This window comes from Megalobrama amblycephala, linkage group LG10 (assembly GCF_018812025.1).
Source record: "Megalobrama amblycephala isolate DHTTF-2021 linkage group LG10, ASM1881202v1, whole genome shotgun sequence".
Taxonomy (NCBI): domain Eukaryota; kingdom Metazoa; phylum Chordata; class Actinopteri; order Cypriniformes; family Xenocyprididae; genus Megalobrama; species Megalobrama amblycephala.
Genome location: NC_063053.1, coordinates 9255222 through 9276334, shown reverse-complemented (window position 1 = coordinate 9276334; position 21113 = coordinate 9255222). Strand labels below are relative to the sequence as shown.

The window sequence follows — 21113 nt, the reverse complement described above, 5'->3', positions numbered from 1 at the left end:
TGATTAATGAAGTGTCGGTAACACACGGGCTCATCAAACACAGACCTGAAATATTCCATACATCTGTTGTATATTTTACAGTAGTACTCATGTCTTTTTAAAGAAACTGAAGTTGAAAGTAAGGAAAAAAACCCATTCACTCCCTTTCAGATAAAGAGTACAGTTATTTTCATTAGGTGAAGAGAGTAAGAAGATGCTTTAAGGATTGAGTGACAGCCACAGCTTGACATAGGAGACTCAGAGGCTCAAAATTTTAGCACAGAAAGCTCCAAAATGTGCTATATCCAAACAATTTCTGTTGTCTGAGTAGAGGTATTTTTTAGTGATCGACCGATATTAATTTTTTTTTAGAACCGATACCGATAATTTGTTTATGTGTCCGATAACCGATATGCAGAACCGATATACTTCTGTTTTTGACATGATTGCAACACCACTGAACTGAACAAACCATTTTATTTATATCACTCACTCCCTCCTTGCAGAGAAAACAAATCTTATTTATACACCAATAAATGTTAAATAACTGAATAATATTTCTCTGGAATATTGGAATATAACAAACAAAACTTTTATTGAATTTCTCAACTGGTATGTTATATCAGAATTAATGTTTTTGTCGTTCTAGATTATGAAATATCTGCTGACAAAGCGCTGGTTATCTATGCATTTACACAGAACTATACTCAAACTGCGAATGCTCGCGGAGATAAATAATTTTCATAGAGTTGTGTTTACTTGGATGTTTACAGTATTAGCGAATTCATGGTTATATAGTAAATGTTTATATAATTACGGTGTTTTAAACAAGTGAATCTTGTTAAAAGTTACACGCGGTGGCCGTGCTGGAGGAGCATTTCCTGAGCATCAACCCGCCGAGTGGACAGCAAAATGCAGACGACTTCACGAGACTAATGATGAACATGTTGTCTATGTTCATCATTAGTCTCGTGAAGTCGTCTGCATTTTGCTGTCCACTCGGCGAGAGAATTAAATTCAGCGCTTTTATTTCCAACATGTGCTCATTCATGGCTGTATTATTCAATTCATGCAAAGTTGCATCTTTATTAGGACAGGATATGACGGATTATCTTATGTGACTCTGTGAGCTTGTCTCTATTTCTTAGAGACAAACTGCATAAACTAGCTACATTTCAGACATTTATGTAACACATCTCATTTGTGCATTAATGGCTATGTTAAATAAAGTTTACTAATTACAGCAAAGTATACTTTACATGTGCACGCCGTTGTCTCGTCTCCCCTCAGATGCGCTGTAATGGCGATCCTGTGGCAATTCTCAAAACACCCACAAGATGGCGGAGTTTGTCGGTAATCCGATATTACAAAACCGATATCCGATTATGGCAAAATGCTTAAATGTCGGGGAAAATATTGGTAAATCGATATATAGGTCGATCTCTAATATTTTTTCCCATTCATTTTCTCCCTAGTAAGTATTTTTAATAAATAATTCTATAAAGACTACTTAACAAACCAACCAGCACAAACAAAAATCACAACATTACAACATTTAACTAACTTTCCACAGACCCCGTCCTGTGCCTTCATGAACCCCAAAGGCCCTAAATGAGTTTGTATGTGTACGAAATACAGGACTCGCTCTTGAACCTGTGCTGGATGACATGGTGATAACCACAGCAATGTTTTGGTGTCTCATGGCTGTAAATATGAAACATGGATGCCAACACTACATCCCATTTGGGTGTCAGCTATTTTTGATGAAAGAAATATTAGCAACCGGAGACATTAACATCCAGCAATTTTTAGTAAACCAATGACACCATGTTTACTTTTGTTAAGCTACTCCTCTCTAGACTAGTGGTTTTCAACTTTTTTGACACCAAGTCCACCCATTATCAGCGACAATATTCATTTACAATATTCATTACAACAATATTCATTACTGTTCTGTTTTTTTTTTTTATGATTTACAGAATAATGACTTACAGAATAATGATTTACAGGATAATGATTAAGGATAAGAATATTAAAATTTTTACTCTATAAAATAATTTAGTGTTTTGAAAAATGATCATTCATTATAAAACTGCCCGTGTAGTTATAAGATTTTATTAATTTACATGTTTGTTTTTTTCCAGGTCTAGAAATCACTTTCAAAATTAGGCTTCCTCAGGTTTTCTTCTAAAAAAAAAAAATTAAAAATAAATAATGTTACAATAATTAATCTTTTTGTCTTATTTTAAATCATTTTAAGTCATCTTAAAGGACCTTTGGGTGTTTACTGATACTAAGGCCCTCAAGCGGACCCCGGCATCCTGGTTAAGAACCACTGCTTTAGGCCATAATGTACATTTTACCACTAAAGTAATGGGTGGTGAGAGCAACTACAAGAATTGTATCAAAATCTGTGAATGAGTTGCATATTCTGATCCGTTATGTACATACTAAATATACTGTATTTAATATTAACCCAGTTGTCACTGCCTGGATTTCCAGGAGTGAATTCAGGTGTACAAAGCGGTTGTCACTTCTGTAAATATCCAAACTAGAACTGTTACAGAATGGGATTACCAACTCAATAGATGAGTGACAGCCACATTTAGCTGCAGTGTATATGTGGGCAAAGAGTGTTTGATTGGTTCTGAATAATACACATGATTTTCCTGTATCCTCTGGATGCACTTAATCTCTATCCAAATATAGCTTTGGCTTCATGATACAATACTTCAATGACATAAAATTCTTCTTCAAAAAAAAAAAAAAAAAAAAAAAAAAAAAAAAGTTGAATAAAGGAGTAAGAATAAAAGGGATTCACTCAATTGTGTTTTGAATAAAATACTATCAGACATATGAAATAATGAAAAATGAATATGAAAGGCCAAAACACTGTCAACATTCACTATGAAATCTCATCTGCCCATAAAACTATTGCTTTTGTGTGTATGCTGTATGTGTGACATTGAGGGAGTGTTTGTCCTAGCATTGACAAGGCAAGAGTGGTTTGAATTTTATTTGCCAATAAGCCTGTCAATCTGAGAGTCTGTGTGCACGTGTGTGTGTGTGTGTGTGTGTGTAGCAAGGAGCGAAACAAGACAGTTGGACTTGAATGCAGTGCACACACACACACACACACACACACACACACACCAATGCCTATTTAATTAGAAATGTGTATTAGAATGTTCGTGGTCACAGGGTCCTTATGGGGCATGAAATAACAAGCAGCTGTGTTCAGGGTGTGTGTGCGCGTGTGTGTGGAGAGGTTTATTAGCTCAGTCCATAAAGGCAGTCTGGGATTCGCACAGGGACGCCCTAGGCTTAAGATCTGAACGCCACACAAGCAAGGCGCTGCCTCTGAAATACTAATATTGGCCCTTATTTCTGCAAACCCCCCATCCCAGACCATTCCCCCTCTACCAGGGCTTAGTCTACTGCTGGTTTGCTGTGCGCTTTGATTTCTCCAGCCTAACAGACTTGAAAAAAAAGAGAACCCTCTTAACATCATAAGACTATCCATTGTCATTAAAATCCGAGTAACCTCTATTCTTGCTCTATAATGTTACAATCCTCAATGAAATCGGACACTGTTAATCACACACCTTTCCTCTTTTGGCATTACAGACGATTTTGGTTAGCTTTACATTGACAAAACCAGAAAGCACAATACCTGATATACTTTTTACACCTATCAAAGGGTAATCGCTTCGGTCAGAACCGGAGAGGCTTTCTATTAATTTAAATAAGCCTACATGTGAGCCAGATTTAGTGAGATTCAGTGTGATCGACACTTATAGTTACATCTCCTGCATGTACATTGCCTATAGAATGTCACCATACCCAGTGAATGTCTTTACCTTTTCTCACATTACACCCTGGAAAATAAAATAAATTAAGTCTAACTTTTTTGAGCTGTATGTACACATTATAACTCTCATCATCAAAGTGAAAATAACATTTTAAAACATTCTGGAGGATTATTAAAAATTGAAAAACTAGAATAACAGGATTGGAAAAGTCATCAGTCCTCCGATTTAATACTTTGTAGAGCCACCTTTTGCTTTGATTACAGCCATTAATCATTTTGGATATGTTTGTACTAGCTTTGCACACCTAGACACCTAGAGCAGAATTGCTCAAGTTCAGTCAAATTCCAATTCAAGTCCATCCACAGACTTTCTATCGGATTTAAGTCAGGGCTCTGACTTGGCCACTCAAGGACATTCACCTTCCTATCCTTAAGCCACTGCGTTGTTCTTTTGGCGGTATGTTTAGGATCATGTGGTATTGGAAGGTGAATGAAAGGTGAATTTCTTACTGACAAAAACTTTTAAACAGTAAATATTGACATGTAATATACATTTAAATACCTTTATTTTATTTATTACTTTTTTTTTGCATTACAATAAAGAAAAAAAGAAGGGAGCCTTATTTAAATATTTGTCATGCAAATTGTTAAGAGGGAATTGAAAAATGCTAGGATAGAGATTTGAAATGCAAGGCCAGAGATTTCCTAGATTAATATCCATAATTTCTAGATCAATTTAAAATGAATAAGAACCTCTTAATTTGTTTAGAGCAGCCATCTAAATTTCAGACTTGACTCAAAGACAGACAATAAATAAATAAAAAACTCACAACAAATGGTTTAATTCTCTTAGGCTACGTTCAGACTGTATGGTAAATGTGACCCAAATTTTTGCTCACATGTGATCTATTTTTGACATGACAGTGTGAACAGCACAAACCACATGGAATCTGATCTTTTCAATTCTGATTTGGGTCACTTCCATATGTGGCCCTAAATCCAATACAGGTCAGATTTTTTGCAATGCGACCTCAGTCTGAACAGTCATATCAGAATTCGTGTGACTTTTACATCACTCTAGATCAACATTCGTCACAATTCTGCACTCATAGGAGTCAAAGATTATACATATCCAAAGTTACCAAGACAGTCACAAAGGTAGTCAATAAAGGATAGTGATGTGTCAGAATTCATAAGTATTATAGTGACAGCTCTATATACAAGCAAAACATGAGGGCTCATATCATAAATGTTTAAAAACTCTTTGTTTTTTATATTGCTAGCACTTAAATTCGCTGGCTTTGGTGGCAGATCAAACTAAAAATAAAGGCGCAATGACTTACTTTAATATTCTCCCTATTTACTTCCATACGACAGCATTCTGTATGACATCTTTTTTATCTTTCTTTTGCGTATGTGGGAATAAATAAATAAATCAGAATTGAGTACTAAGGTTCGCAGTGTGAATGAAGCCTTAAGGGGCTCGCACACCGGACGCAAAGCTCAGCGCCGCGACATGTCTTAAAATTCGAACGCATTGTTTTCTATTGTTTTCTGGGCGCCGCAGACAGGCGCCGAATGTCGCCACCGGTGTGCGTACACTCATAGAAAACAATGCTTTCGAATTTTAAAGACGTGGCGCGGCGCTGAGCTTCGCGTCCAGTGTGCGAGCCCCTTTAGTCTTAACTTAGCACCTTACTGGTTTACTGGGATTCAAGAGGCTACAAAAGCATTTCTAGTAGACATTCTCTGTTATGACAAATGGGCTTTCTCCAAAATGATTGATCAGATGTGAAACCACACTGGCAGAAGACACCAACAATACAGCTGTTAAAAACAACCCGTAAAAAAAACACAATTGAGCCACCCAGCATTTGCTAAATGTACCCCAGCCTCCTGTTGGTTAAACATAGCAACAGTATGATTTGCACATCAAAAACTAACACATGGCACTTGCAGAAACTGCAGATACCTGGTCATTTTGTAAGTCCTGGAAATGCAGACTGTCCCGTCAACAGGTCACCACACAAAGGGTTGAGGGACAAAGGCAGAGGTGTTGAAATGGCCCAAAACCCACCTTAATACCCCTCAGGTTTAGAATGTCTTCGGCTCTCAATGTGGAGCTATTAGGGGCCAGTGCCCTCTCCTTCAGCGGTAACAAAGCGAGCAGGCGTCTAGCACAAGTCTCTCAACCCTGGACCAATTACCACCTCATAAGAATGCTTAACAGAACATTAAAGAACAATCCAAAACAGCCGCACAAAAACACTCAATCCTTCTGCCAATTACAGCTGACATCTCACATTAGGAAGGTACAACAGACTGAACTGCAACCTGTAACAAAAAAACTGCATTTCGGTATGAGTGTAATGAGAATCACCACTTAATTGAGAAACATAAAATGTGGATGCACTACGGTAATGAGAATAAAATCGTAATGGTCCTAAAATGGCCGTCATTTTCTTAGAGCAAAATGTTGTCTTTCATTTCACTGAAGAAAACTCCCCAGTTTGAAGGAGATTTTATGCTGCATACAAACAGTGATTTCAAATCAGCAGAACGTCTGTTTACATGAGAGTAATATTAATTCAGAAGGCAGAAAGTAATTAAGCAGTCTTGTTTGCTAATCATCATCTGCTGCGCTGATGAGGGATTACTGCAGACCTCACAACAAAAGCTGCCAGTGTAACTTGAGTCAATTTGCATGTCTTCGCCACTCTAAGGAGCTTGACTATTTTGAGAGCCTCAAGTACAAATCAATTTTTCTTCAGCGCCATGTAGAACAACAGTATGTTTAGGTGACGGCAGGATCAATCAATGAAGCAGGAACTAAGACAAATGGGCAGACCAAAATGGTTTTGCTGATAAAATGCTACATTTAAAAAATTAAATCACTATGATCCTCTATGGTAGACAGTGTCTTTGCAAATAAAAAGTAGTTGCATTAAAGGTGCTAAAGATGATGTTTTGTTTTATACATTTTTGCAATATTACTTGAAACTGTCTTTACTAACTGATAAAAGACTATTTAATAGGTGCACTGAAAGGAATAATATTAATATACATCATCTGTGCACGAGGTAGGGCCTTAAAAACATCAGCCAATCGTTTACGCGATCATCGCGTAAACGATTGGCCCTCTGGCTTGTCAATCACTGCCGTGACGTTCCTTGTGAGAGACGTGCGCGACTGGCCCTCTTTGATAACATGACCACATCATTGTTCTTTTTTGTCTATTGCTACAGGCATTTAAATGTTTTTGAAAAGTCTCTTACACCGTGTCCTCATCAGATGCAAAGCAACGTTGTGACATGCAATAAAAGGTATCTTTTCAAAAAGTTCAGAGTTTTTGTCCTAATCAGCCACAACGGTGATGCGCAGCAAACGATAGCGGAATCTATTTTAGAAACGCTTTTTACTTTTGCGATGTCGCAGCTGGAACAAAATACAAAGAATGACAAATCTCAGGTACTGATTATGTGCTTTATTTAACGTAAAAAGAATGTAATGTGAGTTTGAATATTTTGTGTGACCTTTATAGCCATACTGGAATCGACAATAGATAATTCACCTCAGATCTTGAAAATTAAGGAAACAAAAACATTCAGAACTGTGAACTCAATGTGAACAAGCAAGTGTATTATGATAAAGACTGTTTCAGTCACTCAGTATGTATTTTTAATAATGTTAAAATGGCGTAACATTTATGAATTTGATTCTGTGATTATATTGGGTGCACAGTGCGCTTGCAGAGAGACTCCACGCACACACTCTTCTGATTGGCTGTGTTATTTTAATGGTTGTGCTGCGTTTCGTACTTGTATCTGGTGTGGAAAGACAAACTGCTTGTCGCTGGAATCTTATCGCATCGCGTCTGGTTAGGACTCACACTGCATTCACATGGGGCGCCGGCGTTAACGCTTCTCATTTACTTTGAATGGGTGACGTTATGCGTTGCCGAACTGAATTGTGGGTTCCATCGAGTCACTTCACTCGCGTTGCAAGTGGCAGAAGTTGAAGATTTGTCAACTTTTCAAGTGCCAATGCAGGCGTCATCCAATCAGATCGCCCTATGCAAATACCCTAGAGCAGTCGCTAGCCAATTGCGTGCAACACCGGAAAGTAATGTGATTGGCTGTTATCACTATAACGGTCGCGTCAACACAAGCTTCAGACACGCCCTCCGTCAAGCGTTGACGCTGACGCCCTGTGTGCGCAGTGTTAGCGTTATGCTCATCAAGGGTGCACTTATTTCATCACATAGGATAAATACAGTAACATTGTGAAACATTACTGCAAATTAAAAATGCAATTTATTAAAGGGATGGCAAAGCTGAATTTTCAGCATCATTGCTCCAGTGTTCAGTGTCACATGATACTTCAGAAATCATTGTAATATGCTATTTTGCTGCTCAAGAAACATTAACAATGTTGTGCTGCTTAATTTTTTTTTCAGGATGAATAGAAAGTTCAAAAGAACAGGATTTGAATTTTGATTAATTTAATACATCCTTGCTAAATAAACGTAATTATTAAAAAAAAAAAAAAAAAGTTCATACTAACTCGAAACTTTTAAGGGTAGTATAGAGAGATTATTTTTACATGTAAAAAAAATCGATAGACTGATATTAAAATTCTGGTTGATACCAATAAGCTGATAATTATTTCATGTTATGGCCTGATAAAGTATAAAAGTACAGTGTAAAAATGGATATTCATTTGCTAGAGATTACATTTAAAAGTGTCACTAAATTATAGGTGTTTTTAAAGATTAAGTGAGAGTTAGATAACAAAAGTAAATGTAAAAACAGGGGAAATGAGCATGCATAATTAAATATAAATTTTAATCAATTCTGGTAAACTGCAAAAGTAAAAATAAAACAAATAAATAAATAAATGTCTCATATTGGCTGATAACCATTAAGGTATTGTGCATAAAATTTATATTGTGTAACAAAACCTCCCAATCATAGATTTTAACCTATAAATTCCTAGAAAAAGAGTAATATATAATTTCACTTCTGGCCCCTATAATTGTTTTAACCTTGCAGCTCACACACCTTTTAATGTTTAGTCTTTAAAGCACAGGGTTGGTTGGGTTAGATGTTTAGGTCAGGGATGTGGACAAGCTGCATGGAGTCGGCTGGCTTATTGTGCTCCATCTTCTTGTCCTCTGTTCCTGTCAACATCACCACCCCACCAATGGCACCTCTAACTCCTCCATACACACGTACTCCCGCCCCGTGAGCCTTTCATAACACAGCGTATGATTAATAGTTGTACGCTGGGCCCCTCCATGCACTCAGCACATTGTTGAGAGGCTCTGAAACAGGACAGCAGTTGCATCCCCACCTAACACCGGGTCTAAGCCCTGACTGTCAGTCCCCGGTTAGAGCACTGTTAACTGGCCAGATTTACAGCTACTAACCAGTGCTGGGTTGCTGCTTGGCAAACAGGAGACAAGCATCCATCATCACGACTTATGGAGCGTTTTATTACAGCGGGACAGGGGCCATGATGAGCATGCTGCCACCTCGAGTGACACCAGTACAATGCTATGGGTGTTAAACTTACCACAGGGACAGATGACTTGCATATGAAGCATGTACTGTGGATTTACAGAGCTAAAGTAACACTTCAACACACCTTCTGAAAAGCATCTGCACAACTTCAAGCAATGCACTTCATTTTTCAAGCCCAAGTGCTGCAGCTACAGTAGAGTCTTTTCTACACAATTACAACCAAAGTACATTTTTTTTCTAGTTTTTGTTTCATGATTCTAGATAACAGGACTGAATCAAAAGTCACCAATAGTGTCATCAAATAGAATTGCAAAATTAACGTTTTGTTTTCAAACAAGTTATGCAAACATAACATTACTTCCCACATTGGGCCACATTTGTGAAATAAATTTATGTAAAACATTTGCAAAGCTGTTCTGACATACTTTTTTGGATTCATGCGGTGCTGCCGTTCTGGAATACAGAAGTAGTAGAAAATTAGTAAATGCATGCTCACAGAACTAGTCTAGAATAACAATCATATTTACACAGCGCACACAACACCTCTGCACTTACGATTTCTCTCAACATGGGGACAGGAGAGCTGTCAGTCAATAAATGGGAAAACAAAGTAACCTTCATTACTTATTTGAAAAACTAACTCAGATATTCTGTTGTAAATTTAAAAGTAATGCGTTACTTTACTAGTTACTTAAAAAAAAAAAATCTGATTACGTAACTTGCGTTATGTTGAGGGGTAATGAGTTACCCCTCAACACTGGTTATATGGCCAATTAGTCTCTTTTGCATTTATGCAATATACTGGAGCCAAACCTGAGAAAGGGATCCAGAAGATCCCACAGCATTCCTGCACATGTAATTCATGGGCGGGGATTATGCAAATTGTGAATGAGCGTGCATAAGCACCCTGTTTAGGAATAATTGGAATACATTAACATGCATGCGAAATTGAAACAAAGAAATTGAAAGCAATGTGCTGTATCAGTTACAAGGTTAAAACATTAGCAACTATTCTCTTCTTATCTCTCGTTAAAGAGGATCCAGGGACAGTTGAGAATTGTTTTGTGATGGAAACCTAGGACGGCAGATTGGGCGTAATGGAAGGAGGCCTCTCTCCTCAGGGGACAGCAGTTGTAAATTCCTTCCAGTGAACCTCTCGCTATTCAACAGGTTAGGCTCCTATCTCATCTCTTTGACATTCACATCGGACAGTAACCCTACCTTTAAACATTCAGCTTAGCATTAGAAGTTAATGATAATAGTTTGGACATTACGTATGCATCACAATATGGTGCAATGTCAGCACAAGGTATATATCAAGTCTGCTCAAGTGACCATTTACTGTTGGTCACTTTGTAGGATTCAAGACAAAATCTGACAGTCTGTCACATCGTTTTAACTATGGTTATTGGACGATTAGTCGACTAGCCTACCATCGTGACCCATCCCTCATGCTGAATTCAGTGAGGTTGACTAGATCATCATCTTATATATTTTTTGCGTCAATATTTTAATGTTGTTGCTTCAATTAGCCGATAGCATGTTGTGTTTCAACTATTAGTCTGCACAGACTACTCTGAAATGCAAGAACATGTCTTATGCAAAGGACCACCAAGAAATGTGTCCCACCATGGTCAGATGAATGCAAAAGTAGTGAGTAGTTTTACAGCTTTAACTACTTCCTTAAACTACCTGTGCGGCCACAACTTCACCATGAAATCAAAATTGACAATTGTTATTTTTTTAATGGAATATTGCAGTATTTGATTTATCTGAGAGCATCCTTATTTTTTTAAAACTCACATGACATCATAGCAATTGCAAACCACATAGATCAAATTATCCAATGAATTCCAGATGGACAAAACCAAGTCGCATCCTACATTTTTTCTTGTTCATGAAGTGGTTTCACTCGGATATATGTCACAATAGGGAAGAAGAGACTAGTGCAACTTCCATTTTATGCTGGCTTTAAAAAACGAGACAAATATGGAGCATATAGAATAAAAGCTCAAGCGGGATGTGACAATCAACTGAAAAAGCAAAACATGCTGTAAAGAAATAAAACGATTAAATTATTTCCTAATATCTGTCCTGTAAGTCATTACTGTTCTTTCTGTCTGTATTATTCTGTAATTTTAAACCCTAAGTGACTTCCCTGAGGGAGCATTCATCACATTGATATTGAGAACACTCACACTCTACTTTCTATTTGTTTGCCATCTTAGATGATGTTACCAAGGACATGAGTGGCAGACCCTCATGTTTGTTCCTCTCACTTCCCCTCAAAGGGCAAAGTGAATTTATTTGCTCCATTTGCCATCATGAGTAAACACATTTGCATTTGTGTTTGTCTGACCAGACTTGTGATTATGCTCTTTTCGGTTTGTTTGTCAGAACACATTCTTGCAGATCATGTAGGTATGATATACAAGCACATATTAAATGGCAGAGGAGTCCACGGGGCCTCAAAGGAGCAGGATATTCCCACATGCCCCAGGAGAAATCCCTGTTGGGACGCCAGCACAGGCACAGCTGTTCGCCTGAGACAGCTCACACTTGACCTTGAGCTATAGTTCACTGTACATGTGTGTGTGTTAAGACTGAAACAGAGGACACCAGCAGCCAGTTGTATAAACTGCTTAGACTAGACCTAAAAAGTTAGTCTAACTTTTTTCATTCAGTTACATAAAGAGGTAGATTGACTAATTTGAATCTGAAAAGTAAGACTGACCAACAAGTAATTAAACTAGTTCTAAAAGAGTTAGTTCACCCAAATATGAAAATTCTGTCATTGATTACTCACCCTCATGTCGTTTCACGCCCGTAAGACAAAAATTCCATGTCAGTCCCCTACGCTGCTCATGTAGTAAACAGTGCAGTGCTTCCAGGTTCTTCATCAGTCCACCGGCTCAGTATTGGCCGACACTGTACATGTGAGCACCACGACGCATGCGTGTGATGCTGATGCATGAGCTGTCCAATAACGAGCCGGTGTTCTGACGCAGATCGCAGAAGCGCAGCACAGTGTTTACTACGAGAACAGCATAGGAGGCCGACACGGAAGAAAAGAAATTGTTGAATAAAGTCTTCATTTTTGTTTGTTTTCTGCACACAAAAACTATTCTCGTCGCTTCATAACATTAATGTTGAACCACTGAAGTCACATGTACTATTTTAACGATGTCTTTACTACATTTCTGGGCCTTGAAAGTGATAATATCACTGCAGTCTATCGGAGGTCAGAAAGCTCTCGGATTTCATCAAAAATATCTTGTGTTCCGAAGTAGAACAAAGGTCTTACGGGTTTGGAAAGTCATGAGAGTGAGTAATTAATTACAGAATTTTCATTTTTGGGTGAACTAACCCTTTAAAACTAACTTTCTTGCTACTGATCCAGTTCATTTTGTTCGTCCCAAATTTAGCAACCTTGGGGGAAAAAAGCTCACAACCAAAGCAGAAATTACTTGAGATGTCAAGTATAGTTTCAAATATACATACATACGGAGAAAAGAACTTGCAAATACTGTACTCAGGGTCTGTCAAAAGGCATAGCAAATTTCTTAATCAAGAAGACACAGTCAAAGGATTCCTCCACAGCCCTTTGTTCAGGAGATGGAGAGATTACAGAAAGTGCCTGAAAAGAACCAGCGATCAAAGTATCACTGTAATGTTTACTACAAAACTTAGTCGACATCCAGTCATCGGGTGGTGTGGTCTAACCTATTAGAAGAGGAATTTCTTTAGTACCTGAAAACCAAACGAGAGGTAAGGCTAGGAGTACAGGGTAAGTGAGAGAGTTGTCAATCAAACAAAGCTCTGGTATTGGATCTACCAGGTGGCGTCTTTAAACCTGTATTTGTATGAATAAAAATGAGAGGATTTAGTCTGTCGGCTTCCTCTACAGACTTGTCAAAAACCTGACCTTTGACGCAAAGGGAGGGGGAGGGTTGGAGGAAGATCCAAAGCTCTAAAGGACTAAAGCTTGGGCTGACTAGTGTATAAAAAGTGAATACTATGAGAAGGTGAGACATCTTCATTCCAACAGTCGTTTCCTTCCCCACTTTTTGCCTCAACGGTACGATATTCGATGTAGAGTGGATATCGAAAATATCCGACAGAATTACTTGACCTCATACTGAATCCTAGCTCTCAATTTGATGTTAAACAGACCGCGTTTCATAGCTAGAATATATCTCTTACAAAACCAATAGATTCATAGAGGAGTTGTCCACCAAGCTAGACACAAGATCTAAAGCTCATTTCTCCAATACCACTGTTTGTGGATTTCAAAAACGGACAGTCTAAAAGCTGTTTGAAGAAAAACACAAACCCCAGAATGCACTGACATTCATTTGTCACCCCAAGTTGCTTGTTTGTAATTCCAGAGGGGTTCAGGATTAACAAGAACATCTGACTGGCTTCTGCTGCCAACACAGCACTGTTGTACTTGTTTATTTTATAAATTGGCAAAAATGTAAATATTAAAAATGTTATATTAAAATAATGGTCGTGGAGGTAACTATAACTTTATCCATTTTTTATTAAAACTTAGAGAAAATATAAATATATTTGGGCTAATTTGAAAATGCTTTCAGCTACCAATAAGACCAAAATACTTCTTAAAGAGAACATTCTCATTTACTCATCCTCATGTCGCAACAAACCTACATGACTTTTTCCTTCTATGGAACCAGGACAATAGACCCCATTGTCTTCTTTTCCACAGAATAAAGTCAGTCAGTTTACAGTCAGTTTAGGACGACAACAGCTAAAGTCATTCCATATAACTTTCCCTCAAATCAAGACAGAAAATGCAAAAGTCTGCAGATTCAGTCTGGCCATGCTTATCAGCAACTAAGCGCAGCTCACTCCAAGAGTCCTGTGCAAATAACACCAGATGAAATAGATCACTGCTGTCACCACCTTCATGCTTGAGATTCCAAGACAAAAGACAAATCGAAAACTCAGCGATGACTTCAGTGCGTCACTCAAAAAAAGTAGGGTACTTATAGTATCTATAACAATATGTAACCTAAATACCTGTTGAAATAGGTCAATTTCTATTTAATCTGCAACCAACATGCAAAAATTCTTCACAATATGAAAACATTTCAATCTTTTTCAGCACATTTGGCCAAAAACACTGCTTGAATCAGGTGTAGTGTACATGCAGGTGATGTAGTATAAGTACCAACACATGTTTCTGATGACCCCAAACAGGACTGGAAACTCTTTGTTTCACAAATACAAAAATGGCCTCATTCAAGAAGAGAACACTTTTTTTGTGGAGGGAGAGACAACACTTCCTTTCCCAGAACAATCTATCTCTCGGAGTTGACAAGTCTCCCTGCTATATTTACCCAACCTAAACTGCAGATGATATACTTCCAGCTGCATTCTGCCGCCATACGGCACATGTGCCTGCCAATCAAGCGGCTGGTGCAGAGGAAGGAGAATGAAACCTTTATCAAGCCAGCGAAAGTGGCTAGTAAACCTTTGGGGCTAATCCACATTTCCTTTGGCGGTATCTTTTGTTGTTGGCTAAAATAAAATGGCCACAATGTGAATGGAATTACAGGCTTTCATTAAGAAGACAGCTGGGCTATTTAAGAGATACGTATATAAAATTTGATTCACAGTACACTGAGCCAAAACACTGGCAACATAATATGACCAGACCCAATTCAACCTTTTTATCATTCTTGAAAAGGCACTGAAAAATATTAGCGAACTACTCACAAAGAGCTTACCGTTTTAGATCTATTATTAAGAGACAAATAGTAAAACAGGGCAATCAGTAAGGTAAATGCTGGTTATTTGCTCATAGCTTTGGGATGAGCATAACTTACAGCCATGGCTGAAAATCATTACTCATGACTCATTATTTTGTATCCTACAAAACTGTTCAAAAGTTTGGGGAAAAGTATGATTTTTTTTTTTTTTTTTAAGATATTACGACATGTATTCAGCAAGGATGCATTAAATTGATCAAAAGTTACAATAAGTACATTTATAAAATCTATATAAAAAATATATCTCAAATAAATGTTGTTCTTATTCTTCAAAGAATCCTGGTCCTGTTTTTCCACAAAAATATTAAGCAGCACAACTGCTTTCAACATTCATAATAAGAAATGTTTCTTGAACAACAAATCAGCATTTTAGAATGATTTCTGAAGGATCATGTGACACTGAAGACTGGAGTAATGATGCTGAAAATTCAGCTTTGCCATCGCAGGGATAAATGACTTCTTTTTTTTATTAAAATAGAAAACTTATTTCAAATTGTCATGCTATTTCACAATATTACTGTATTTTTAATCAAATAAATGCAGACTTGGTGAGCTTAAGAGATATTACAGACCCCAAACTTTTGAACGGCAGTGTACCTAGGCTTGGAAACAAGCAAACATCATCCATTTTATTCATCATGAAGTAGGGAAACGAAAGTCAACACTTGCTCAACAGCGCAAGAGAACTAACAAGGCCTTTGCTGTGGGTCAGAGCGGGGAGTTTGGCAGATTTCTGCCTGGGTCCAGACACAGCCGCTCCTGTCCATCTCTGAGCAGCAGTACTCTCCAGAGAGAGGACTCCCTGTCCAGGGCTTCCATTACAGAGGCATGACGACATGCGGACAGAGTAGAGAGCTGTTGCACATCTCATCAACTCACACCCCTCCATTAATACACAGAAATTCACTATGATGAATCAGGCTGGCATGCTTAGCAGGACTTTCAGCTACCAAAGGGAAGTCATGTTAGTCGAGATAGTTTGTGTCCCTCTTACCTAAAAGACAGTCTAAAGGGCTTGTTTTAATCAGTCATCACACTCATTAAAGTTACACTAAAGTTACTTGAACTCAAAAGCTCTTAAGATTCTAGTGTAATTCTGTAAACAAGCCATAGATGTCACTGTTGTGGACATAAATGAGCACTTCATTTCCACAATTTCAGTAATATTTTACTATAAAGTCCTCAAAACTTATATAGGAACTCCCAGCACCTTCAAAAAAATTAAATTATTTTAATCATAATGAGATTATGACTGTTAAATAGCACCAAATATAAAACGATGACAATCCCGCTTTACATTTGAGAACATCACAGTAAGAAAGAATTTTCATTTATTTTTGAACAAAGGAACAATTGCATAAAAACTTAGCATAACATTTACCTTAGCTGTCCTATTCATTAAGAGGCATTTGGATAACTAAATGAACAAACACTGACACAGCTTCCATGGGACCCCAAAAATGATAAGGTGGCATAAAATCCCAATAGTAAGACATTGAGAAAGATAATATTGACTGATTTGAAAAGGCCATCCCTTTTCTCCAAGGAAATTTAGCATACACCTGGTTAAATACGCTTTTGTTCTGTAGCAGGAAAGAAGCACTTTTGCGAATGCTAAATAAGTCTGTTTAGTTTGATCCCATCTGACGTGGTTCAGTCTAGTCTTAAATAAAGGAAAAGAAGAAATGGTGCTATGGCAGAATGCAAAAACGTATCATTTTGCTTGTGTTTAAGGCTCCTCATCAAAAATCTGTATTATTAGGACTGAGGGGGAGAAGGGCATTTCAACAGCTACTGTTACAAAATTGGCTGGATAAACTGACTACTAAAGGACAGACACCTTTTTCAGTTGCCATCTTAGTTAATTATTCGTGTACGGCAATCCTGAGTTTGATCATAACTAACCTTTTATGTTATTGAGGGTCTCTTTCAAGTTGCTGAAGCTGTTGAGTAGTGGATCCTGTTCTTCATCCTGTGAAAGAATGAGAATCATTTTAGCATTCTAGTTAGCAACAATTTGGCATGTTATGATTTCACTAACAACATCATTTGATATTCTTATGTTATTTAAACATGGGATGCATTATGTATGGATACCTTATCAGTTATTGACCAATATTAGAGATTTTTCATAGATTGGTGTGGTGATATGATGTTCTATGGGTCAAAATTGGATATTTAATTGTGCATGCTAATTTCTCCTATTTATTATTATGATAATGATTATTATTATGATTACTACTACTACTACTACTACCTTTGCCATCATTTAACACTCACTTAAACTTAATCTTAAAAAACATTTAGCATAATACAGTTAAATGTAATCTTTTGCACATCTCAAAATGAATATCCATTTTTCATGTTGTACATTTAAATGTTGTGATGCCTAAATTGACTTGTAGCATTTAAACGACTGATTTTAATGTTTTATTTTTACTTTTATACAAAATGGTATAGAATTATCAGTTACCGGCCATAACATGAAAATATTTATCATGTAAACATACTGTAAGGTCATTAAATGTGGCCTCATAAACAACTAATCTGATATGTTACAATCACCATAGACGGAGTGACTAAGGTCATTATATGATCAGGCTAATGTATATTATGTAGTATATAGTCAGTATATGGTAATTTCAAATATCTATCATGAGACATCAGGGCCTACATTTCAAATAATTACAATGTTCTTGTTGGACAACTTACCAAAGGAGTATGGGTACTCCATCTAGAGTTCCTCTTGATAGCAGCAACAACAACAGAAATCTCCCCTTGAACGATGTATATATTCTTGTCCACCATAGTGAATCTAGAGTGCAATTAAAGATATGCAATTACACACAAGTAACAAACTCAAAAGTATATCTTTTACTGATGGCAAGAGAGAGACATACACATTATATATGATAATCCTAGTCAAACAGTTTAACTAGCCCACCAATTCTAGACCAGAGCTTAAAGTTAGAGGTAATCTCTGTGTAAAGCACCAGACAATGCAGCAGAGAGGTAGTATCAGCTCAGACTTCATTATTCCAGATAGTGCCTTGTGAGGGCAAGACAGGCAGCACAGAAATCAAAAATATGTTGAATGTGTCTCCAAAAAATAATAATATTAGAAATCGGACCATACATACAACTTTGAGGATCAAAAGGCTCTGTATGACTAAGAAAATATATATAGAAACTTCAGAACGTATTTCCAATATATCTTCTAAAAAAAATCTACTTGTTTATGCAGAAAGACTTGCAAATGTTTGGCTCATGTTCAGGTTGAAACTCAAACCCATCAAACCCATGGTATTATGGGATTCACATCACAACAGAGCGGTGCAGGGATGATGTCAAAACCCAGAAGGACGAATTCAAAAGTGGTTCCCTGGAAAATAAGTATATAGATAAGAATGTTTGGGGTGTGAATGTGTGTAGTTTATGTTGCAGAGCAAAATGTTTAAGTATCATCAAGTTATGTTTACCACAGTCCTTATTTTACTCAATTTGAAAAACCTGATTATATAACTCTAAAGGAAAATCCGGAGGGAACCACTGGTGAATTAGTTTTTGGGTTTTGACGTCATCCATGCACCACTCTAAGATGACTAGATATAACAGTTTATAACATTTCACTTTCACTTTCGCTTCTGAATTTGCAATCCCACGTACAACGTCTATACAAATGAAATAAGAAGTGCTTTATGTTTTTCAGGTAAATCTAACAGTATTCAGATAGAGAAACTGAATAATCAAATGTAAAATAACACTGCATAGTCTTTAGTGAATAAATTAAATATAATTATTTAATACAATTTATCTTTTTAAAGCTACAAAAGTGATTTTCTCTTCTGTTGTTTGATTAACATTGGTGACAAACAGCTGCGGGTATATTAGGCTGCTGTCACTTTAAGATGAATGCACAGATCCAATATAATGATATGCATCATGTTTTCTTTCTCAATTGTTTACAACACATAACCGACTGTGTTTACGAGGATACTCGCCGAGACGGGCATTTAGACTTAATTTTGTGTACATGTGTTTGTTCAAGCTCAAAAAGAAGAGAAAGAGAACTGAATTTGCACGCACAGAAAACGTGACTTACAGTCTTCTTGCACTTGATGTTTAAACTGACAGGACTTAAAAACGTGCAAATGATAAACTTTCACTCTATGATGGTTAAACTTTACAATTAATCCACGAATCACATGCGTTCCAAACCGGAGGGACACTGGCCTGTACAGCTTATGGATCAACTATGATCCCTATATTTGATATTGCACATCCTGCGATGTGACTATCGCGTATGCGCACATCGTGATATCGATGCTAAAATGAAATATTGTAAAGCCCTAAGCAACCCATTACGGCAACCACATCTCAGATATTCTGATGGCAGATAAATATAAACATTAAATAAATGGCTTTCAAGTTATTCATTACAAAAGAGCGCATCCTTGAGATCAGCTCGGGACATTCTCTGATTAAGTAATCTCAACTGTATGAAATGTCCATTTCTCTCTATAGCCACGTCCACTATAACGTGGAGATGCCGAGTCTTTGCAGCCGATATGGACTCAGAAATCACTCATTTATTAATAAATTATGTTTATACAGTCTCCTTTCTGTTTTTTCCCCTGACACATTCATAATCATTACTTTTGCTGTTGCTCTGTGGCAAGCTTTATCCATGCACTTGAGTGCTTAATTTAGATTTTAAAGGCTCAATATTAGGGGTCGACCGATATTGATTTTTTGACAGCCAGTGTCAACATCTTAGAGAGCAAGTTTCTGATTTTCTGATCTGCCAATTTTATTTTATTTTATTTTATATTATATATATATATATATATATATATATATATATATATATATATATATATATATATATATATAGTAGGGGTGTGACGAGACAGGTATCTTACGAGATGAGACAAGATTTTTACACACCATTTTTAAGAAATCCTCAATGGCGAAATACATGAAAAAATATTCTGCAGGTGTATTTGAAATGTTTTAACTAATCATCTTGTAATGAATGTCATTTCAGTTCTACTTTCTGAGTATGAATTATCATATGCAGTAAAAGACAACAATACTCAAGTACTGTAAAAGGTTTTGCTACTAACTCAACTGACTGACTTCTCTTCTGTATGATTTCAGTCTCTTCAGATCTTACTGTAGATGATTCATGAGCTTCTACAACTTTTGACCTCCTAACTGAACTCCTTTCCACAAACTGATCATAGAATTAAAAAAAGTATAAATAAAAATGGTAACACTTTACAATAAGGTCTCATTTATTAACATTAATGTATTAACCAACATCAACTAACAATGAGCAATATATTTGCTACAGTATTTATTAATCTTTGTTTAATGTTAGTTAATAAAAATAGTCATTCATTGTTAGTTCATAATAGTTCACAGTGCATTAACTAATGTTAACAAATGAAACCTTATTGTTTGTGCTTAATAAGATTAAGAGAAAACGGTTATTCATTTTTATGGAAACACTTTACATTAAGTGCAACCATAATCACACTCTCTCAATATTCAAAGTGCAAATAAGACCAATTTTTTGTTTGATACAGAGCTAAGAGATGGTTACAACTACACTGCCCAGCCTAAAATAGCTCATATTGAGAGATATTTGCATTCATCAGGGAGCCGCTTTCAAAATGCGGGGTATTGAAATTGCGTTTGAATGCGCGCTCACGTTTACTTTCACTTTCGCGCGTACTCTGTTAATTTGGCGCGGCGGTGACCGTTATCCAACTGAATTAAATGTTTTTCATTTAAATACAAAGCAAAACGATGGTGGAGGCGTAATGTAAACGTAGCGGTGGCATATTCTTTCCTAATCATCCTAACCAATGTGTCATAGCAACATCATGAGACTACTTATTGCCTCGACGAGAAATCTCGTCACATTTTAGTCTCGCGAGATCTCGTGACACGAGATCTCGTCACACCCCTAATATACAGTAAAATTAACTTCTACTTAAG

The 21113-nt window shown here is 36.8% G+C and overlaps 1 protein-coding gene across 9 annotated transcripts in view; it reads right to left on the bottom strand.

Moving 5' to 3' along the window:
- The window catches only part of gbf1 (golgi brefeldin A resistant guanine nucleotide exchange factor 1), an 85802-nt gene that overhangs the window by 62532 nt on the left and 2157 nt on the right, over positions 1-21113 (bottom strand). For all 9 annotated transcript variants that reach the window (XM_048204404.1, XM_048204406.1, XM_048204407.1 and 6 more), the window contains exons 2-3: positions 17820-17922; positions 17013-17079 (exon numbers count right to left, since the gene is read on the bottom strand). In XM_048204404.1, coding sequence (XP_048060361.1) covers positions 17013-17079; positions 17820-17915 — 163 coding nt within the window. In that variant the 5' untranslated portion in view covers positions 17916-17922. The remainder of the gene's footprint in view (positions 1-17012; positions 17080-17819; positions 17923-21113) is intronic.